The 24,076-nt window shown below is 38.1% G+C and overlaps 1 protein-coding gene across 1 annotated transcript; it reads right to left on the reverse strand.

Annotated features, from left to right (window-relative positions):
* Positions 1-300: 300 nt before the first annotated feature.
* On the reverse strand, positions 301-23,943 carry LOC131799357 (probable G-protein coupled receptor CG31760). Its single transcript, XM_059117079.2, has 10 exons — positions 22,834-23,943; positions 21,865-21,991; positions 20,832-21,167; positions 20,362-20,430; positions 19,683-19,792; positions 18,081-18,295; positions 17,671-17,809; positions 2,918-3,023; positions 1,716-1,859; positions 301-874 (listed from the first exon to the last, which is right to left on the reverse strand). Exons 1-10 carry the CDS (start codon positions 23,655-23,657, stop codon positions 641-643), a joined length of 2,304 nt encoding a protein of 767 aa, XP_058973062.2. The 5' UTR covers positions 23,658-23,943; the 3' UTR covers positions 301-640.
* Positions 23,944-24,076: the final 133 nt, after the last annotated feature.

The raw sequence follows: 24,076 nt of genomic DNA on the forward strand, positions 1-24,076 counted from the left end.
TAAATACAAGTCATTTATCAACAATGATTTAGTGTAAAACTAGCAACTTGTGTTCGTTGATGATCGCTCGGCTGATAGCCGAATAAACATTCGATTTACGATATTTGTGGGTAATTCATCTTATCATATAAGATATGGCAGTCTCCTACATTTATTCCGAGACTGCGGCTTTGTTTTAGAATAACATGGGGTTATAGGGAAATCAATTCAAATTAGCGGCGAACAATTGCTCTAACCTTTACAAGAGAATCATGATATCAGACGACTCAACAAAAATGATCAACTATACAGGAATAAGAAAACAGTCTATATCAGTTTTATTCGTAGCGTTCTATACAAGAGATGCATGCATGGTGATGGAATTTTAAGCTATCTAATCAACAAGAAACATGGCTTGAGTAATGATTGTGACAATCAATGGCAAAATGTTAAAAAATGTTGGCATTAAGTGGTGATTCGTGTTTGATTTAAGGTATTGACTTTGGTAATAAGCAATTAACGTGGTGTCTTGTTCCACTCTTTTGTAGATTTCGAAGATCTATAAAAAACATGATCAAAGGAAAATGAGGAACACGAGGATGCAAAAATGTAAAATCTTTGAGGAGATATGCTACCAAAGCATTGTCCTAAGGAACCGTCGTCAAACAAAGTCGCTCGTAAGTTCAGCCGCTGGCGAGTGTCTTTGCGGTCGTTTCTCTCTTACAGAGCTCACCAAACAAGCCATGCTTCCGTTGTTGTTAGGTGTTGAGCTCAAGAGTGATGGAGTGGATCCGCCAAACAGGAGGGATGAAGACCGACCCAGATGCCTGTTTCCAGCCTCCATGTTGGCGGTTTTCATCTGTTGAAGCTGACCATAAAGTTTACGTATCTCCTCCTGAAAATCAACAGGTGACAATTTGGATCAATGTCAGTATCTGAATAACTGCGCACCTACCCCTCCCCTGACCCAAAATTAGCCCTGACTTGTTATCAGTTGATAGTTGTCTGGTTAGGGTAGGGGTAGGGGGCGCAGTTTCGTAGATACTGACATTGATCTGACAATAATTTCAATAAAAGGGTTTTCATTTTAAGCTGAGTTATTCATTGTAAGTTTGAGTAGGTTGGTCGGCGCCCCCTTAAGGCTCTTAAGTCACAGTTTGAGAATATTTGATCAATAATTTCTTATTTGACCATTTTCCCAAAATGGCTCTTCAGGGCCAATCGGGATAAGAAAAAGCAACAAATAGTACAAATAACATAAGATCTTCTAGAATTCCTCGAGGTTTCGCAACATTGTAAATTTAGACTGTAAATTTTTTAGCATAGTTACGATCTTACTAATGCAAGCTTCATACTCTTTTGACCTCAGTAACCGTTTGGAAGACCTAGATGTTTTCCATAACCCACGATTAAGGAGTTAGTTGTAAAATGTGAGAGCAGATTATTCTATCAGAGCACTTCTGGTTTTCAGTACCCTAAAAAAAGCGTTTAAGTTATTCTGAAAGTTTTGTTAGCGACGAACCCCCAATTTCCGTGACCTAGATTTCCCATCACCTTTGCATCCCTGTAGAAGGTTAATAGACTGGAAACTTTTTATCAGTCATTTTAGCGATGCTGTTCATGATGCTTGGAGGGGGGGAGGGGGGTGTGGAATAGACCACGGAAATGGTTTTTACTTCTATTTATACCTTGTAAGCTCACAATAATTTGGAAAGATGACTTAAATAAACACTTACCTTAAGATCTTCATTTTCTTGGCTCAAGTTCACCGTCCCTTCAGAGGACTGTCCAGTTGCCATATTGAGGGCAGCCCCTTTTATAGACGCAATCCTACCACTAGTATCAAATACGTCTCCGCGTCCCTTAATCACACGAATAATCTGCAAGACAGCATTAAATTATGTAAAAGTATTTACAAAAACTTGTGTAGATATCACATAAGAGAGAGCATGGTGATCTATTCAACCCGAAACCTATTCCGGTTTTTAATGCACGAGGCGAGTTGAAGTATTCTTACTCCTTCTGGACAGGATGCCTGGTAAACAAAGGTAAATACCACGAGTAAATGAAAGAGCAAATATCACTATTTCTTCGGGTGTTCTGGCAGTTCCACTTTATAATCGTGCATGGAGATAGGTCATGTAAGAATGGATTGCTTATCAAGGAAACACAAGAGAATGAGTGAGCCAGTTAAGGCTCGAACCTGAAGCACTCGTTGGAAAAGAACGAGCCATTGAAGCCCTGCCTACCCTCCTACCACCTAGGCACCCCCCCCCTCCCCCCTACCAAAATAAGAGAAAAAAAAGTAATGGCGAAAAAAATTTTAAAAAAAAATTAAAAAAAGGAAGAGGAAAAAAGGAAAAAAAAAAGAAAACCGATACTGGATCTCCTTATCATTCCCGTAGTATCTCCTTTACAAACGTTTCTCGAATCTCTACCCCGAGTGACTCTGGCAAACGATCACAAAGAGCAGAGGTCTGGTGAGTCCCTTCCCTCCTGGGGAAGAGGCCTAGGCCAGTGGGCAGGTTCCCGACCAAACAAAGTAGGTTAGAGGAGAAGGCAGAGCTGTTTAATTTTATCCTATCTTTGCCACTGCCACCATTGTGTCCTCGCTGTGCTCCTACATCACTTAGTCCTCTTCGAAAGAAAAACAACAACAATCAAACGAAAAGCGCCCAAGCAATTCTTTCATCCCTTTTAACTCTAACATCAGTATGCATATTCTCTATTCTCTTCTCTATACATTTCTTTAAGTGCCTATAGGAGAAGTTGTTTGACAATCAGGAGTTTCTTTAGTTGGTGATCACTTTCGTTATTCTTGTGACCTTCAACTGTGATTTAGCAGTGATATTGTCAGGAAAAGTTAGATACTGGTCACTCTTAGGAGTCAAAAGGTTTAAAGAAAATGTTTTTAGCTTCTCCTCACTAAGATTCTCACCTTGGGAACAAATACGAGCCCAACCAAAACGGACACAGCAAGCTGAACTCTGAAGAACTCCAGCAGGTAAATCATATCAGGTCCCGCCAGGTCCCCAATGAAAAGCCTGCAATAAACCACAGGGAAAAAGGTTTTTCAAATCCTTCAGCTAAAAGACGTCAATTACAAGTAAAATAAATCATGATAAAACAGAGGAAATGGGTAAACTGCCCAAATATCGGATTGCTTACAAGTCTTAACGTCAAGTAAAGCGATGATCTGAAAATTTAGCAATTGTTGAGAAGGAGACTGAAAAATATTCCGACCCAGGCCTCCCAGATACTAGTCGGGCGCCTTTACCAACTGAGTTACTAAGCCACACGTCAGGAGCGAGACACATTTTGGAGGTCTCTCCTCTCCACCTACTGGAAATTATCTTTGCATTAAACTTAAAGTTTTTCTTTCCTTTTCTGAGTCTGTCTCCATTGCTGCAGCTGTCCTTATTATTTTTATGACTGCCGTTTAAAAGGTTTTTTAGATTGTTTAGAAAGCAGGTGTATCATCCCTCAGCCTTTTTCATACTTTGTTACATCACCAGTTTGCCAAGTCAAAATGTCCTAACGTCTGTTCATTTCCTAATCTGCTTTTCGTTGTGCGTTCTAAGACAGAAGACTGAAGACTGAGACCAATGGACAGAGTGTTGGGAAATATTTTGCTTCTGATCGCGTGGTCTGATTGTCCGGGTCAGATCAGCTCAGGGGAGGACTTAGTGTTGTCGGTTTAAATAGCTGACGTTTTGAGAACCTCACTCATTATCACAGTCAACTAAAGAGCTGTTTTTCAGTCAAGTCTCACAAAGTCTGTTCGTGAAAGTGACCTGTCGGTTTTGCCTTGATGTTTTCGGCTGCTTGCATGGATGACTCAATTAGCCTAAAAGGTCGGTATAAGATTAAAGGGGGCCTTTACTGAAATCTGAGCACGTTTTCCATTTTTAGATAACAAGGATAGAAAACTTCATCATAAAAACCGAAAAACTGATGACCGCGAGTGCAAAATTAAGGGAAATTTTTAAATTAGAAGACATCTGTGCGTGGACAGAAAGCTAAAACACTTAATGATAGACAGCTAAGTATTTCACTAAAAAGCCGGTTATCTCTTGGACATATGCATTAAAAGGGGCTGGATGGTAATTCGTGAACAGATAACTTAAAAGTTTTTCACTTAGTGAGTGAAATCTCACGAACGCACATGACATGAATAACAAAATGGTAGTTTTATGGCTTTGAGCACGTAAAATGTTGGCTCGATCGCTTTGAGCTCGTCTGAATGGTCCTTCACAAAGTTTTTTTGAAATAACTTAAAACTAAACCTCCTTACCCTGCCTACTATAGCCGGAACTATTTGAGAGATCAGCTAAATAGTAAATATAGCAAAATAGAAAATATTGCTGTGGTTCACCTGTTATAAGGCTTCGTTTAAATACGAAAATTTGAATCTGAAGAGCCAAAAGTACAGCGCAAAAGTACTGCCTCGCAACCTCTATTTGAGTGAATGGCTTCATAACAGCGGCGTTTTCCTAATCAAGCGGCCTTCTCAGTTAAGTTTTACAATTGCAATAGCATCAGAAGCCTTTTTATTAGAGAAAAAAACCAAACAGGTTCGAGAATATTCATAAATTAATTGATAATTTTCCTCGTCAGCTGCACGAAGTCATAACTATCACTTGAACGCAAATGCTGACGCACATTGCTTGTAATAAAGCAATGGATTACGTAGGTAACTTGACAATCAGCGCAAACAGATGCATTACCTTAAAAAAAAAATTACCCATTCACTTCTGTATCCTAAGCATCCATTTAAATAGAGCCTTAAAAATGTGACACTTCTTTCAACCTGCGAAAGACAATGGCTCGGCCAATTTCTAAATAGTCACCACAAGGTCCCCAAGAGGTACGGACAAAAATCTGCGCCGTCACATGCAACAAAAGTATTCGAATGTATAAAGGGGATTAAATTTCTAAAGAAACTGTGGTGTATTTTGAATTTATCTACTGACTTGATAATTTAAATTGGCCATTGTAAAGAATTTTTTAAGCTGATGTTTCAAGGGTTAGCCCTTTGTCCGAGAGAATGACGAAAACCAATTACGAAAAAAAAAAAACAAAAACAAAAAAAGTAGCCAAATAATCCCTAAATAGTTTCCCTCAACTTCAATTAAAAATTCATATTCCTTGAGCAAGTTTGCTTTCAATAGTTTTCACAAAGGTTTCTATAAGGTTTAGGGTTGGAAAAGGATATTAGAAAAAGCAAAAAAACCCTAACCCTAAGCAAAGACATCGAGAGAATAGAATACAACACCCTTTACGGTGTTCAACCGTACTGCATGAGGTTGCCTCCCAATTAAACTTGACATAGTGTGGCTATATTGACAATATCTATTGTGACTCATGTTTATTGAAACAGCCAAAACGCACAGCGGGCACGAAATTAAAACCATTACCAAAATCCCAACAAGTAAAATGCATCATGAATAGATTTTAAGCTTATTAAACTCGCTTCGACGCGAATGATGAGCGGTGCACTATAAATTTCAGAGAGGAAAAAGGCAAATATAGCAAAAATAATTCGAAAGTATTCGCATGATTGCCTCGCCTTACAAAATTATACGAGCATTGAAAACGAAGAATTAATTGACTGTTAATACGGGACCTCATTGCATATTTACAAGAACGTGCGGCCTGTCAGAAAGTGACGTTCCACCTGTCAATTTCCGGAAGGAAACCAATCAAATGCTTTCAAAGACCAAATAACTTGATTAATTATGTTTAAAATAGAAATCATCAGTAAGATTTTTACACCTTAATTCTAGGAAGGAAACAAAAATAAGCCCAAATAAATAAATTATTATAGGAAAGACCAAATAAAGATTTCTACCAAGGCTGTGTGGAGTATAGGCATACGTTTGATTCTGATAATAACAATAAATACGAAACAGAAACGAAAGGAAAATAAAAGATGAATTTCCAAGGCTATCAAAATAAACGGTTCATTGTCCCTGCCATACGAATTATTCCAAGAGGAACTAAAGTGAGTTTGTACCTAAAAGTTTCATAATCCAACCATTAAATAACTTTAATTCACACGGGATAATATCTTTCATTCTTACAATAATCATTTATTATTAATATTATCATTATTATAATTATTATTATTATTATCATTAATACCATAACTATCTATTATCTTATATTATAATATTTTATATTATACAAGTCTCTTTCAAGAAATATGGCGAGAAAGATAGAAGTATGGCAATTTTTTTTGCCTTTTTTTATCGCTGTTATTAATTAACATTTATCTTACATAGCATCAAAATGACAGTGGAAATAATTCCTCCACTGCCTTTTAACAAGTAATAATTCTTGTCAAGCCAAAATTGTCAAAATTAAGATAAGTCTTTTCATTATTTCGATGAAATAAAGAAGATAAAAAAAAAAAAAGTTAAATGTTAAAATAAAGATTCGTGAAACGTGTGGGAGGAGATTGACTTCGGACACAATGCGTCAATAAAGATCATTACCTGGTAACAATTCTGCAAGCAAGTAAAAAAGTGGTCACGCGGAGGGGGAGTACGTGACAAAGGAGAAATTAAGAAACTTGCATGACGTAAAATGTCAGAGATACTTTGTCCGCTAAAACGTTACAAAAGGCCTCTCGTGCAGTAGATATGTTTATGCACGTCCGAGGAGCAATTCACATGTTTTCAGCCACGAAACGTGATCGCGAATAGTGATTAATTTTTAAAAGTGTAAAGCACATTAAGTTGTCATTCACAAGATCATTCCGTTTGCAAGAGTTAATCACTATTGTATTAAGAAGGGTTGAATTATTCAAGTTTGAGCCGAAGCTTGCGATCAACCAGTCAACAAACAGACCACAAATTGTCTTTTCTGTACATATTTTACAAGACTAAAGCATTCTTGTAGGTCCTCTCTCCCTTTAAAATAAATGCAAGAGCTAACCTCATTTAAGTACAGCGAAAAATTACTGGATTAAAAAAGTTGAATTTAATGAGGAAGCTAGCTGGCTTAAAGCTTTCGTCTACATTCTTATTAAAGGCAGCAGGCAACGTCACCTTAAAATGGGTGTCGTTGCGAATTTAATAAAGATATGCCTCTAATAAAAATTAGACTTTGAAATAATCTTTTGGTAGGGTACGCAAACAAATAAAAGATACTAAAAAAGGTTTAAGATAGAAGAGATTAACACGGATTGTGAAAAAATTAGCCTAAGTGTTTCCAGGTCGAAGAATTGCGATTTAACGCCCTAAAGTTCTCATTTAGGATAGAAGAGAAGTGTAAAAAACTGTCCCTGTGAAAGCCAGCGAGTAAGTGTCGATTAAGTTAAAGGAAAACATTGGAGAGAATATTCCATCGTCGAAAAAAGGGTGTTTGTCAAAGGTGGATTAAAAGACGAACACATGCTTCAATAAAGGACACTGACGGAGAAAGTGACATGTATTTGTTCGGAACTGAGTGTTAAAAATTAAAAACATGGGCTATACAGTATTAAGGTTTACTTAAAAAGTTACTGATTCAATCTAGGTGTTGTTAATTAAAGTAAGGGCAAAATTAAATGGAAACTAGTCGAGTCGGCAAAAACATATATCGCGTACATTGTTGGTCGCGTAATACGCATTATTAAGGAACTGAATAACCTAAAATTAGTCACTCGTTCAATAAATAACAAGGATTGATACTCGTCTTCAAAACTGAGTTTTATTATATAGTTTCTGTACATGGAAGATTTTTCATTGTCACGAATAAATAGTTAACAAGAAATATTGCTGAAAAACCATCAAATGTACTTCCATGTTTTTTGTCAAATTTTTAATCAACTTTACGACTTGTATGCAAATTTGATGAATTTTTTTTGTTAATTTTCACCGTTCTGTTTATTTCGTCCAGCGACAGAGTGGAATGAAGTAGGGCGGTTTCAACCAAATTATACGCGGTGGAGTTTCGTCCCCGCACTTTTTATTCCAATGTTTATCATTGTTATCATTACAACTGTTTTGCGCGCTGTGGCGGTCGCGATTCTTTTTTGTCGAGGAGTTTTTCCTATCACCAAAATTGTATAAACTCGAAAATATTATCTTCGGTTTTAACAATACACCTTTTACGGCAGCTCGACAAGGAAGTTTTTTTTTGCTTCGGCAACAAAAAAGAGCTGTATGCATTAGCGATCACAAAACCCATTGATAAAAAGATTGATTTTTCAGACGATAGCTAGTGAATAAAATTTCGCAAACGTTTCCAATTGTAAAACGAATGAATGAACATATGCCGTCTGTTTGTTTAAAAGAAAATAGAATTCTGCATTATAGTGTATGAATATTAATGGAACGAATTTTGTATTTACATGCTTCTTGCCTTAGTTCACTGCAAGGGCCTTTTTTATTGAAAATTCAACCGGTTTCCGCGATAAGTCGCTAAATAAACTCATTCTTAAATTGAACATTTTTAATTGTTGGCTTCGTGTTGTCTCGGTAAAACAGATACTCGCGTCTTGTAACTGCCCTTGTTTCCTCGTTATATTTCACCTTGAAAACAGCCCAATCGAAATTCGCCTCTCGTTCGGTGCAGCCCTGATATCGGCCCGTGAGGAATTGTGGCCACAACGTCGACCTGCTTGCTTGCTATTTTGGCCATTTTCCACTTTCTTCAAAGGGAATATCTGGCTGCTTTCCATATCCGATTCAGCAAGACATGTAGTTCACAAGGCAGCAGTTATGAAACCCACTAAAACAGATCGACAATAAATATCCACAAAAAAAATTCATCGAGGAAAAATTGCATCCTGTTCTCGTTCATAGGTTGTTCGCATTTCACAATATTCTTCGAGCGATAAAGCGAGTCCAAGAAGCCATGAATAAATTTAACGCGTCGATTCCACAAAACGATGTTATTTTCTGGTCAGTTTCACTGGTAAAACTTCAGTGGTTTCCAACCGGTTTTATATCACATTGCTTGATGCCCCAGTTGACACTGACGTGACGGCGTTGCTCGCTTTAGTTGGGTTCTCTAAGGCTAACATTATGTCATGATGCAAGTCTATATGTTTCTTGTGATCGGAATCACTCGCTGTTTGAAACATCTTAAGTTCGCCGATTTCCTGTAAAAGTTTCAAGGTGTCTGCATTGACCATTTGTATCGTCGGAGCGAGTGTCGCTTTGTCCTTTTTTCCCTTCTCCTGTGTTCGATTCGAACGCTTTCCAGATGCTTTATTCGACGGAGAGTTTTCCTTCGGAGAAGTCTCTTCGTCCTGTCGTCGAGACGGCAAGCATCCCATTATGCGAATTTTAAAACACTCTCTCATCTAGAGAAGAAAACATCGCGATAACACAACATTAATATTCAGTTTTTCCGCCGAAGAATTGGCATCCCAACACGGTATCCGCCGCTAAGCTCGGAGTTGTACTGATCAGCCTGTATTTAGTATTCGATAACATTTAATTATTAACCAACGCTAGCAGACGTGTTTGATACCGATGACGTCATTTCGTGTTATTGTCAGAGCGAAAAGTACAGAATGAAATTTTTCATGTTTCGATTTCGCGTTGTGAAATACGTATTCGAAAGTAGAAATTTATATTGCATTAAAACGAACAACAATGAACTTCAGAAAAGCTAGAAATTAAGCTGTGGTTTCGTATGAGTGAAAAGGTCAAAGTAAAAAAAAAGGTACATAATTGAACTCTATATTTCCAAGTCCCGAAAATCTTCGACCAATATTCAAATTGCATTCAAAGTTCATCACAGCTGATTCAATTCACACAGACATACACTGTGTCTTAAGGGTGATAAGATCGCCAAAAGAGGATAGAACGGGCATAAAAATTTTTCGAAGGCATATTTGTTTGAGTTAAATTAAAAACATCAACGAGTCGGTAAGTAATATTCACACAGTCAGTCACTCAGAGAGACATGTGTAATCAAACAAGATTAAAACCGCAAATAGAGTAAAATACATGTCCACACACATCTGATTTTAGGAGAGTTTCACGTTCAAACAGATATCGATGGCTGTTTAACAGAGGTTAACGGCGTACCGTGCGGACTTTGCACTTGCGAAAATTTCGTACAAACACAAAATCCAATTCTTAAAATAATGGACGAAATAATTACTCACACATTACTTTAACACATTACTCACCTTTCCCTTTCAGAAGTAGAAGAACAGTGTGGGATTCCCTTAGTTACGGCCTAATAAATGGCCAGCTTGTGTGTGCGTTTGAGTAAAGAGAAACACGGACACTTCGTGCCAGGACGCACTGGAAGCTTTGATCCACACAAGAAGAGGCTTGTGAAATAATGAATGATTCGATGCTTGCAATGAGTGGGCTTATTTATAAAAAGACCGTTTGACGTCATAAAATTCTCTCACAATAATAAACACTCGACGGGGGTCACGCAGTTTGGTTGTCACTCACGCCTTTTTCAAGCCTAAAAATTTGATCCTCTGAAGAAGAAGAAAAACCGCACGGAAATCAAAAGATTTTTCAGGAAAGATCCATCGACCATTTCCCCCCAGCATCTGTCAACGCTTCTTAGCGTTCCTTCGGACAAAGTTGGTCTAAACATGACAATTAGCTCGTGACGATATCATAATTATTCATTGTTTGACACAGTGATATTTTTAGATCGGATATAAAGGTTGCTAGTAGCCCGTGACTGCAAAAAAAGTTCTCGTACAGTCGCCCAAGAGAATGAAGTAGTGATACGTTCCAAAATGCATTAGTTCCTCGTGGCGTGAATAGAGTTCCACCGTCGCGTGTTTTCCCGAACGTTCCATTGATGTAACGTTCTTTTCACCAATGACGTGCGTAACGAAACAATTAACTCCGTCAATGGCAAATTAAAGCAACATTAAGTTATAACTTTGCTCGCTGCTTCAGAGAAAGTGGAAGTATTTCACACGCAGAACAAATGAGGCTTGTAAGCGATATAAGCCGTTTGGTGACGCAAGGGTTCCTTAATACATCGAAGGGCACGTATCGCCTCAATCCATACGTGTACACCACTTTCGTTCCATGATTCTTTGCCTCCTTCAGCAAGTTCGGAACGAGACGATCATTCAAAATGACAATGATGATATCAATAAATAAAGAAAAAATTGAGAAAGATTAAATCAAATAAATAAACTTAACAATCACAGCGCATTTAGTTCAAAGTGACTTTACGCACTTATCCGCTTGCAAGTTTTTTTAAGATTTTCTTGATTTCGAAACATTCAAAACTTTTTTTTTATTTAAAAAAATAAAGGGGCGCTGATGTTTGTGACAAGATGATTACTTAGCTTATCGAGTGCACTTAATGAACTTTCGATAATTAACGCTTATGCAAGGAATAAATAGAATTTCTAATGAGCCAGCTCAATACAAGACTAACCAGGAAATCCAAAAGCGATATCATTCTGTCTTTGATGGTGGAAACCCCTAAAAGTGTTAAATGACAGAACACCCACGCAAGCAAACATTTTGCTTTCTCACGGTGACAGGTGGTGAGCCGGCAGTTTAAAGATTAAAAAGCAAACTAAAAGCGACGTGGGATTGCCTTCCGTTTGGAAAGTACTGACTTCATGAAAGAAACCTTCATATAAGTATTGCGAACGATCAACGCAGGAAATGAATAATATCTTACGTAGTGGAAATTCGTATTGTGGCTAAGAAAAGCGAAAATAGAGAAGGAAATGGTTAATCACTAATAATAGAGGTGCCAGATAAATTCCGAAGATTAAATGTTCGACGCGCGTACACGCCAGAGATAAAAAGAAAAAAAACGAATGAACAGACAAAAATATTGATGTGCCTTGTTTCATTTTGTTTTCAACAGATGATTACGTCAAATTAAGTGCGTAGCAGTGCCCATTATTTCAGTTCCACAGATGACATAAGTTGTATGTACCGAGCTGAAGAACGATACTTCGGTAATATCGTGGAGAAGAAGCAATTTTTTCTTACAGCTTACGATTAAGATGACGATAATGTCTTAAAGAATAAGATATAAATCTCAAAGGCGAGATGAAACCATAAAAGATTGAAGATTGCCAAAGACGCAGAAGATTTATATGGATTATACAACTAACTTGTAAAATTTAAGGCCAACATTTTTTTCTTGTAATATGCATAAACGGCAACGCAACAAAACCCCTTTTAGTAGTAACGTCGCCGAAGAAAAGCCCTTATTGTCTCCATAGTAAAACTGAAACAATTAAAGGCTTAGATTCCGGTATTTCCCGGCGCCATCGGAAAACCCCTGATCTGTTCTGATAGTCGATTTATGATAGAGAACAGAGACTTGTTTACGCGCACTTCATAGAAGTAAATGTTTGTCTTGATAAACATACGACTCGTGACTTCAAGTGGCTCCTTCAAATGATAAAATCGATTAAGTATCATAAGGGAATGATCAATGAAGGCAAAATGATCTATTACTATATTTGCAAACCCAGAGACACTGAATCGCGATCGAATTCGTCAACAAAGGTTAAGTTCCAAAACAACGAAGTCTTCGGTGGATGAAACAATTCATCTTCTATCGGCATCATCAAATAAACACTCCTTAAATACTTCACTTCCTTAATAAACAGGTAACAATTTCCTTAGGTCGCATCCGCGCAATTATTATCATAATTATTTTACGAGTGAGTGCGCCAGAAGCGACTCCGGACAGCGGAAACAACCATGACAGCAGGGCGAGGGCGCTATGTAGTCCTTTCGTTGCTTAGCAACGGTGCCAGTGCAAACTTGCAAAATATAGGCGGGTATCGGACAAAGAGCGGATAAAAATCACGACAGAAGGGCTACTACAGAGAATTAGCGTTAAGATTTAAAAACTTGCTCGTAGTATATAGTTTTAGATTGTCTCCAGTTTCGAGGTTGCTGTTGTAAGTATCCATCTGGATGTGTTTTCGGGGTTGTTAACTGTTGTTTATTGTCGTTGTTGTTTTTTCAACATTCATTGCGACCAAACGCAGACTTAAAACGATTAAAACAAAGCTGAATGCAATATATACTGTCAAATATAATCGACTGTCAAACTTTATTATCACAGCCGGTAAAACTCAGCGAACCAACTCCAGCTTTTGCTCGTCTGATCGACTCCTTAGACTACAAGAGGAAATCTCTATTAAGCAACCCCAAAAAAGATCAAATTCTTTATTCGTCTACTTTATTTTCAAAAAAGTGGTCATATCTTATGTATGTATTTTATGTATAAAAAGTTTTATAGTCATAAAAATTACAGTTTCCTCGATTGTGATTGGTTTCAAAAATTCCTGCTTCCTATTAATTCACTTGCCACGTTGTCATCGGACAGTTTGTTACAAGGCAGTTCAATAAGCCAATCACGTTGAAAGTTGTAGTTTAAATCAACCAATCAAATAATTAAACAATTTACGCCTCCTTTGTCAGTCTTTTAATGCAAATTTTCCCTTTCTTTCATGACTGGGCCATTCTTCTTTTCTCGGAAATTTCAATTTTATGATTGATTGTTAGAAAGATTTCGTTTCGTCCAATTCGGTCTGTAACCATACTCGTGATTTTGTTATCGCTCGTATGATTATAAACCGAATTTGACTCCACTCAGTCCTATTATCATCAGTTATAATCTCTTGTACAATTATAAGCCGACACGCGTTTGAACAAAGAAAAAAAATTGCACAGAGTTACATTGTTTGATTTAACATCAAAATCTCAAAGCAAAAATGTATTGCAGATAGTGCAATTAATTGATATTCAGATCTCGGCAGTAATGGGGTTTTTCCAAAAATTAGTTAAATTCGACACTCTTCTCCGCATGTTGCTATTTTTTGTGTTTTCTTGATGTTGATCACATCTCATCCAAAAGTATTATCAGCACTTATTCAATATAATCTAAAATATCTTGGATCAAAAATAGATATAAACCAGACTGGATTGAAGAATGTTTTGTTACAGGAAGGAAATTACATCAATCAGATTGTATCATTAGGAATAGACAATTAACAAAAATGCTTTTCTTCATAGCACGTAACCTTTGGCAACTAAAGAACTGATTTCATTGCCTTTGCTGGTTAATAAATTAGTGCCAGTCTTCTACATTTGTATCTTCGACATAACTTGTTGTATGCGATTAAGTAGTACAACGCAAACGTAAATACGCCAGCCAATCTTGTCTGAAACTTGTCTTCTGACGGCGCAGCAAATGGCACGAGACAGGTTGGAAGAAAAATCATCTTTTGTTTAGGGTATTTAAAAGTCTGCAACCAGCCTCTTCGAGAGAACTAGCTAAAATCTACCAGTTTTAAGGACTGAAAATTAACCATTCGACTAGTCTCAGGAATTCTTTCTGCCAATTCCTTTCTACCTCCTTTGGGTTCGAGGAACCAGCCGCTAAAATCAGTCGAAGCAATCTGTCCTCTTGTGCGCGCTTTCACCAACCCACAAACTATCAGAAATTGTTCACACTTATATCAGACTCGCATTAATTTTAGCAAACCGTTTTCTGATAAGGATCAATATAAAAATACTAACATATTTTTGGTTGATATTGTGTTAATATCACAAAACAAACAAGACCTTCCGTTGAAAGCTTAAGATAGACTGTCTCCAAGACAGCAACGGCAAACATAGAGGGGCCGTTCAAGAAATAAATGGTTTTGTTTATCGTCAAGAGGCTAAAAGTATATTGCTCGCATAGTGAGCTGTAGCGAGCGAAATACTGTGAGTTGGGTAGGAGTGCAGGTGTATGTCGTAGAAACAGTCAGAGTCCGCGTCGAGAAGAGAAACTGTAAGGTGATTTGGTTTTCCTATATTCTGCGCTTCCTAAACAAATTGCAAGGTGAACACGACACTCGAAAGCTTAGAAATAAATAAGGATCTTTAATTTTAGATCGATCGTTTAAAATATGTTAAAAAACGAATGAAACCTAGAACGAACAAAAAAGGTAGAAGTGGTAACATAGTGGTTCCATTCACAGTGAGCGACTTTCGACAAGAAGAAACTGAAACTATCGACCAATAAGTTCATGTAGTACTTTTGAAATGCAGTCGAACGTGAATAATCAAAGTACTGACTCCAAAGTCGTGGACGGACAAAGAGATCTTTACAATAGAGTACACACCGTTTCTTAACGCAAAAGAAGCGTAGTCGCAGACTGTCCATGTGGATAAATTAAGCCGAAGTTTTGCATATTCTCTAAGAACAAACTGCTTAAATCCTCTCGAACTTTATCCATCTTGGCTCTTATTTTATTCTTGCGTCTTTTTCGTTTGGCGAACTCACTGAGCCTTCCACTATGTACTCGTTTCCTTCAACTCTTTAAACCCCGAGAGCGATCAACATCTAACTGCTCTTCACAGTCATACTGCTAAATCATTCATTAAGTTCGTGAGAATAAAGGGCATGATAGCCAACTTAAGTCGAACTAAAGATTGAAGTTTTGATTGTTAAACGAATTCCGTTCGTCACCGATGGAAATGCACAGAGAAGAATATGGGGAATAACAATGATGATGTCAACGTATGTAACAATTTATTGAAAAGTTCGACATCTGTAATTACCCCACCGTGACGCCATGTTTACTACGACATTTTAAAATGAGTATTCAATTCTTAAAGACAGAGTCAATGAATGGAACCCTTGTTCACAGACATACAAAACATTCATTTCAATTCAAAACACCCTTTGAAGCGATGCCATCCTTTGCAAAGTTTTATCCTTTTCCTCGAAAGAAACGTAAGGAAAAATGTCCGTGTTTTGTAGTTTTTTCTTTTGTGGATAATCAAAATGACAAAAATAGTTGATACCCAGAGGGAAAAATCATTCCCAAGCTTACATGAAACTTGAAGACATCATCATATTTTCCCTTTCCTTTGAAGGGAACATTTGAATGAATCGTGGATCGAAAGGTTTAAAATTTATTTATTTATGCAAGCAAGGAAGTGTCCTTTTACAACATGGAAACCGTACTTATTCACAGAATAAACTTATTCAAAAAGCAAAATAAAGGACCTCGCCGGGCGAAGCATTCTTTTTAACCGACACGGTGAAAGTAACCAGTACACTTATGAAAGTAATATTTCAATCGCAAAATCTTACAGCTGTTCTTCAGTAAAGAAGAAGTCTTAATCTTATGGTAGACTGCAAAGTGCAATCTATTCCTATCTCTCAGTGTGCGTGCCCACAGCCATACAAGAAAAGTTATTTTATAACGCGAAAAAAGAAACCTTAAGAGCATTCGAAACGAGAACATATCAGGAATTCACCCACTTGAAACTTCGTTCTTAAAAACCAAAGATAAACTTGACTTTCTTGTGAACTCACGAAAACACTCGATCAAAAATAATCAGAGAACAGCTTTTGACGGAAGGGTTTGTGGACCAACAATGACGCACCTAGCGGTTTCCAGATTTCAAGATGCTCACCGCAAAATAGTTACTCACAAGAACACATGTAAAATGCCACGTGTTGCTACATTATTGAACTTTCCATTGCATATTCAAAGATCTTCAAATTATTGCTGTATTTACGTCATGACCATCAAAGGTCATGAACCTGCATCAAGGATATTTCTTTATTTAGAGGACAGACGTAGGTGTGGAATTTAGCACGAATAACATCAACACATAGTTATATTTCAAAATATTAAAGGATATTACATTCAATCTTATCTTATCAAAAGGAACACTTTGCTACCCTTCTACATTTGGAAGTCGTCTGTGTGTACTTAGTAAAATGGACTTAACAAAATAATTCGCCGGAATGGAAAGGTTCCAATATCTCTTAAACTAATATAACCGATTAAAAAGCCGGCCACTTTTCCTTGCAATATCAATTCATCATTTGGCAAGTAGATGATTGATAAAATGTCAGCCAGTGGGGGTTATCTCGGTATAACCCAAATTCCCTCTCTCATCAACAACGCAATATCTTCCTTTGCCAACATTACCAGCAGAGTCAACAACAGAGGCTAAACATCATTCACTCGCGATCTATCTTACGCCATTTTTAGGTCAAAAAAATATAGTGCGAATTTGTTTCCGATGAAATCTGGGTAGAGTTCATACCCAGACCTTTGTACCGAGTATTGCATCTAACATGTTAAATTCGTTTGGACACCACGATCAACATCTTTCAATAAAGTTCAATTCAACAATATGGAATGATGTTGGATCCTTTAGGCTAATCTTTCAAAGAGACAATATGCTACAGAAACAATATCATTTTATCTTCACCATTAAAAATGTATGGAATGAATGACACTGAAGGCAGTTCCAGTAAATTCCAAGGAATAACCTCACCTTTCGAAAGTTGCCTTTAAGTGTGTTAAAAATTCGATTATGGAAGCTGCCATTTTGAATACTGCTTAGCAACCAGACAGCTTTCCTTTGACATCACAACCTTTCATCCAAGCTAACTTTTACTTTCTCTCGGTAATCTCTTGAACAATAAAGAGCTCCACAAAAAGATGCTTTTGACTCCAAAAGTGAGAAAAAAAAGATTTCTGTGTGTTACTTTGTTTACCGCGATGATCAGAGAAGCAGTTGTTTGGGAGCCACTCAAAAAAGTTATGCGAGTGCGGCCAGGTTACTGAGTCTTGAAATTACTGAGATTCGTGACTCTTTGAAGTCGCATAACGCAGCTAGTGTCTCATTTTCGTGTATAGGTAGAGAAATGGTTTCTGGAGAATAATTCTCCTTAATTTGAATTAAGTAATAAAATTAACCATACCTCGTAATTTTGAGGAAGAAAGTGACCACAGTCAAATTGTAAATTGACCAACTGATAAACTTGCTCTCGTTGAAGGCGGATGGCGCTTTCCTGACGTTATAGCACAGGTGGATTCCCCAGAACAAGAAGAGTATTTCAACTAACAAAGGCAAGAAAGAAATTCAACAAACTACTCAGCACTGGCGGGAAAAACGTATGCAAAATGCGGGAGGAGACAAATGATGGAGCATGAGATCCATTTTCTCTAGGATATTATCAAAACGCGATTGACAAAAAGCACTGATGGTGAACCTACAGGCCTAAACGTAGAAAGAAAGTTACTTCTTTGTAATTTTTGTTGTTGTCGTTGTATTTTTTTTTTGTTTTGTTTTTTTTTTGAGTAGAGTGAATGAGGCCTAAGTTTAACTTACATATCAAAATGGCATGGTCCCACCAGTCAAAGGAGCACTCATGGAACTTAAGATCCCCTGGCATCTTCATTTCTACCACGTGACTCGGGCCGGCTAGTGACCAGGCCAGCAGATAAACCACGTACAACGCCAGAATGGGAGCGAGGCGCTGGAGAAGATGGCGATCAGTAAGCTTTATCTTCTGTGCAGATTTAACACGAAATATCACGGAAATTCTGCAAAAGAAAAAAATAGCAGAAAAGTTACGATCTTCGCTATGCATCATACGGTAACTTCGACAAACTATATGGCTGAGATGCGATCGCTCTGATTGGTAAATTAAGTGCGCTATAGCGAAATTTGACCCACACTCGCATAAATCTTTACGGGCGGGCCAAGCACCATTTTGAGTTCACCCATAGTGGCACATATCGAGCGCTTCATCGTTGTGTTCATAAACTCCCAAAAATCTTCAGATAATGCAAGCGCTATTAGGAAATAGGTGGAAAGTGTCTGAGGAAACCTGGAATAATTCACATAGTAATTAACAAGGCAAAAATTCCTTTTGATCTCTTCAGTTAAATGATCATTTTTGTGCAAGATAAGGATAGAGAAGTCAAGTTTCTAGCCTTGGTAGGTTACCATACTCTCTTCGTTATAGTGTCACGCTCCGCGCACTCCGCTGTAAAATGTCTAAATTTTTTATAAGAGCTGTTTGCTTTCGAAACGCATTCAGTTAACTATTGTTCTGATTTCTATAAAATCTCAACTAAGGGATTTGAAACAGTGGTGTTGCGTCGGTGGGAGGCATTACACGATAATTTGCCTTTACAAACTGAGGTGATAATGTTAACTGGTCGCCGTAAAGGGTTTTATAGCTGACGGACGTTTCGAGACTTTGTCCTTCGTCAGAGCGTATAGAGGAATTGTGGGTGCTTTATGGAAAAATTAAGCTACACCATTATATTAGTGAGAACAGCGTAACGTGAAAAACAAAAGTATAAATTTTTTGAATGAAAAGCGTTCGTTGATACCGTGGAAAGAAAAAGTGCCATTTGAAAGATAAATTCCTCAAATGGCTCAGACAAAGGGACAACACTCGAAACGTCAGCTTTAGAAATTCTTTACGGTTGCCAAATAACATTATCAACTCTGCTTAAAAATCCAAATCACCATTTCAAACTTAGTATAGTTGATCAATTACTGGGAAAACCGGCTAAAACAATGACGCTGTACTTTATGATGGGAACTCTTCGACCGCTCACGATCTTTGTTTTTGTTTTGTAACTAATGGAACATCTGTATGATTTCCAGACTCAGTTATCTGCACAATCATCACAAGAGAAATTTCAGATCGCCCTTAACCCTCTAATTCGTGAGAGACTGGTTTCTAATTTATCCTCACATTATTATCCTTGAATCAATTGTAAAGGTCATGAGAATAAGAGAAATGGTCACAGATCTACGAAGTACCGGATTGTCAAACAAATTTTCCTAGTAATTATCAAAGTAACTGTAGAGTGAACATCGGTGGACAATATGAATATTATTGTCAGGTTTTATGGGGTAACAACTCCTTTGGCTGAACCCCTGGAAATTGTTTAAAAACAATATGAAACTCACCTCCATGTTTTGAGGAGCAATGAGGTGAAACCAAGTCCAAATCCAATGTGGCGAAACCAAAGACGAACGATACATAAAGTATTCTGCGCTTCAGGATACAGCACAAGAATCTGACGCGACGGAAACAGAGACACAGTTATAGCCGGAGATTTCAATAACTTTTCCATGGGCGGCGGTACCGAAAAGACGAAACCCAAACACGACAGCCTGCGCGTTGGCTAAACAGACAGCGGTAAGAGATCTTATGACAGGCGCTAAGCCGCCTATAACTGGCTTTACTGATACTTCTGTGGAGCCATTGGAACTTATCATGATTACTACTCTAAATAATCACTTTTTCTTATGTTGCTGTTCTTTCTGTTTTGCGTAGAACACATTGTGTGAAATTCGACTGTTCAGTAGCACAACTGTCATTCTTCATGACGGCCTGTTTTCAACATTTTAAGGAGAATACACATTTAAGTCTCGTTTTAGTATTTCAGTTAATAGCCCTTTCTTTTCAGGCCAATTATACATTTCATTCGCGTTGAATGTGTTCAAGGGATACGAAATCTAGGTTTTGTTTGATCTGGGCCATTTTTCCTTGACCTGAGTCAACTATATTTCGTGTACGCAGTGATTAAAGCACAGCCTGTTATGCTGTTATGTCTTAAAAGACTCATATTGCAGCTCAACTAACCTCGCTATACGACAACATACATCCTGCTAATATAATGACAAGAAAATGGGGACTAGCCGTCTTCACAACCTGCAAGAAGAAGGCACATGGACCCAGTTAATTTGTTTTTGACTAACTGCGCTTTCCGACTTAGTATAGAAATTTGCCAGCAATACATCACTGCGAGCTAACGGTAAATTCGCCACAACATTTCTAGCGAGATAATGATTTAAGCATTTTCAGCTGACCAGGTTAAAGAAAAAATTACGTTGTGGAACCCCACCAAACTCACCCGCCCTACTGGATCCCTCCAACTCCGAATTTTCTAACCCTTAGTGGAAAACGATGCTCTATCCAAGACGACAGTGGTAAATTCTACACCCAGCAGAGAAATTTTCTCTTTGGAGTGGTCCATAACTACAGCTTTGTAGGAAAGCACTGACGGGAGAAGGGTGGGGAATTTCTAACTCACTACTAATCAGGAAACTCACCTTCAATTCACGGAAGTACAAAATAAACGCACTTATCCCAATGGCGGCCAGGATAGTGACTACAGTCAAACCCATCAACGCTCTCCTTAGCGGCCAGTTCAATGTTACAATGCACGGGGAATCATCCACGCATGCATCACAGCCAGGCTGGCACTTGATGCATTGAAAGGAGTCTGGGTTCGAGTAATACCTGTGACTTGGCTCAACGGCTGCGGCCTCGATTTCAGATCCGTTGAAATATTTCGCGTGAGAGGTAACGTTCGGGAAATAGTACCCAGGCCTACACACGCATTTGTAGGAACCGGCTCTGAAACCGAGTCCAGTTACAGGCAGGCACTTTTTTAGGTAAAAACGGAAAAGAAAGGGATCGATCAATATCAAACTAAAACTTATACCTCATCGAGTCCAAGCTATAAAAAGTTTTAAACCTGTTTTGTTAATTAAGCACGATTTAAGATTGTTCCTTCGTGAAAGATGCATAAACTTGACCTCAAATTTGGCTCATTGAAAATAGAATTTACTGATTACATGAACCCCATGCAAAATATAGTCCCTGCTTGCTGCTTTTCATTCAGCAAAACCTTGTTGAACTAAAAGTTTTTGATGTGAATGTGGTACATGATGTGAACAGGGCAAGTGCCAAACGGTACTATGACCGATTTTCATCGGACGAGGGGAGCAAGGCTGCTTGTAACACAAGTTCGCGCATGAAAACTGGCGAAAACAACTTGAAACAATGTAAAATTTACGGCAGTTTTATTCTCCAAATTCTCGTCTCTTCTGATCCTGACGAAATACTATGGTCTAAGATTGCAAAACTTCCGACTGTTGCAAGACGGTAGCTGCAAAATTTTGCAAGGAAACGGAAGTAACGGGATGCAGCTTTCGCACGACAAGCTAAGTGTCGTGATTTATTGCTTGTTAGCTGGTGTGCAATGATAGCTGTCATTTTACTTTTTCATGGTCACTTTTAATTGCGCATCATGTTGCAAAAGTGTTAATGACTAGTTCATGACATGTGCAGTTGCCTCACCTGAGTGGTTTCATTTTTACATCGATGAGTACCAGCGAAAATTTCGAACTGAAACTTGCTCTCAGACCCCTTGTCACACTGATTTATGTCGACATTCGTAAGAGCGATATCAATTGTAGTCATGCCCCTGGAAGAGTCACAGAACAGGTAAAAATAGTAAGAATATCAACCAATGATTGTGTCTGGAATATTTATATTACACAAAGTACTCTCTTTCCCCATTCAAAGTGGTACAATCACAGGAAACAAAGTGAAACCAGTGTACTGGGAGAGGGGCTAAAAGCAAGTGCATCCAGGATATAAGTGGTATTCACGCCCAGAATATTGCGGCTTTAGTGGTTATGTGCCGACAATTTTCTTGTTGAAAGTAGTTGTCTCTCTAGCCTCGGTCAATTACCCTTAAGAGTATTTATGATATGATTCATGATTCTTCGTTAGAGCTGCAAAGAATTAGCTTGTGCAAAAGCTCCGAGTAGTGCATCAAGACAACTTAGCTTAGCTCAGCTTGTGCACATGCATCCGAGTAGTGCATCAAGACAACGTTCTTCTCTTTGACTGATAAGTTGTCGAATCCTTTATCACATGTTTGTTTGCGATATTGTACTGATATAATATTGTGACTAGAAGTTTGGGCTGCCTCAGTCGAAAGGAAGTAAGGGAACAGGTACGAATGCAAACGTTTCCTTGAGATTCAGAGGAAAGTCAGTGTTTGAATTGATTTCCCGCAGTGAAGTTTATTTGACTTTTCTACCTTTTTTATAAAGCCAGAGCTAAAAAAAAAATTCTATTTATCAATTAAACCATTGTTTTTTCTTTTGAATTCAAATAAACATTGACTGTAAAAGAAAAATTGTACAATAAAATAAAACTGAAATGAAAAAAAACGCAATTCAGGTAATTTGACAGAATATCTTTTTATCTATATATCTATATTACCACCTAAAGAGGAGATATCTACTGTAAACTTACATGAAGGAGATCGATCCATTACTGTCCCAGTTGCCAAGTATAGGAGAAGTGTACGTTATTAACCAGGCTCTCGCTGTGGTGCACTCGAAGTAAGGACGGCTCCATAGTCCATCGATAGACTCCACAAACTTGTGCGTGAGTGTTAGCCGTTTCGGTGCGGAAGAAATATCATTTTGTTCATAGAAGTATGTGGTTCGCTCCGGAAAAGGCCTTCCGCGTGATTTAGACTTCATTAGCCTCACAAATGCTTCGTGAAGATAACTCCAGCCGGCAGACAGATCTGTGACTTTAATGAAAGTATCGTTTGCGTTTCTGTAGGCGTACGGTGCATAAAACGAGTTGTTTATAAAGCTGTTATTGTCAAAAATGATCGCTGAACCTACAATAAGCGGGTCATTTTCAAGGTTGTTCCTTACAATCGCGTGAAGAACTTCCCTGTGCGTCTTCAGCACTGGTTTCCCGGAAATATTCAATGTTTTAGCGGAGCCCGTTGGTAACAGATCGGAGATTAAATTTGCTGTGCGAATGGCGAGGTTGGCTTGAGCGGTGTAGACGCTATTCTCGTATTTAAAATACAAAAGCTTCAAGCTTCTCTCGGCCAGCATTGTTGTGCAGTCGACAGTGCCGTTGTGCACCTCTTCGATGGCTTTCAGTGCCTGTCGCGCTGTCATGTTAAAGGCTCCTGAACGATCATCTTTCACTGGCGGACGGTACGGGTTGTGGATAGATGGATCGTCTTTGTAAAGCAACTTATCTGCTGCGTTGCTATCGCAAATACAAGAAATTACAGCGAACGTGCAGAGCGAAACCAGTACATTTACCATCCTTGCGGTTCCACTGACTGTCTGGCGTCGCAAAACTGTTTGTTCTCGTCTTTCAAGCCACTTTTGATCAAAATGCAAATCGATGTTGTGATTCGAGGTGCTAATGGAATTTACACAGACCAAAACGAAACCTTTTCAACGCGAGCGACGAAGTAGAATGGATCCAGTGCAAACAGACACATCGAATGTACATGCACGTTGACAGATTACCCAAGGATAGTCGTGTAGTTAATTACAAATCTTAATTGTCATCAAATCAAATCACAATCGAAGCACATGAAACATGTCACTGTAACCCAGGACAGTTTCGTAGTTTGTTTAGGTCGTAACCAATAAACTTAAGTCAACAAACGCAAGTAGTATTTCGAAAGTAGATGACTGCTATTAATAACAAAGTAAGCGACAAGAACGGTTGTGTC

This window comes from Pocillopora verrucosa, chromosome 5 (genome assembly GCF_036669915.1).
Source record: "Pocillopora verrucosa isolate sample1 chromosome 5, ASM3666991v2, whole genome shotgun sequence".
NCBI classification, from domain to species: Eukaryota; Metazoa; Cnidaria; class Anthozoa; order Scleractinia; family Pocilloporidae; genus Pocillopora; species Pocillopora verrucosa.

Excerpts from the sequence above, each read along its gene's own strand:
- LOC131799357 (XM_059117079.2), bottom strand. The coding sequence starts at position 23,657 with ATGGTAAATGTACTGGTTTCGCTCTGCACGTTCGCTGTAATTTCTTGT. Across the intron at positions 21,992-22,833 it reads AATGGATCGATCTCCTTCAT|GGGCATGACTACAATTGATA; the intron begins GTAAGTTTACAG and ends TGACTCTTCCAG. Across the intron at positions 19,793-20,361 it reads GTATGTTGTCGTATAGCGAG|ATTCTTGTGCTGTATCCTGA; the intron begins GTTAGTTGAGCT and ends CCGTCGCGTCAG.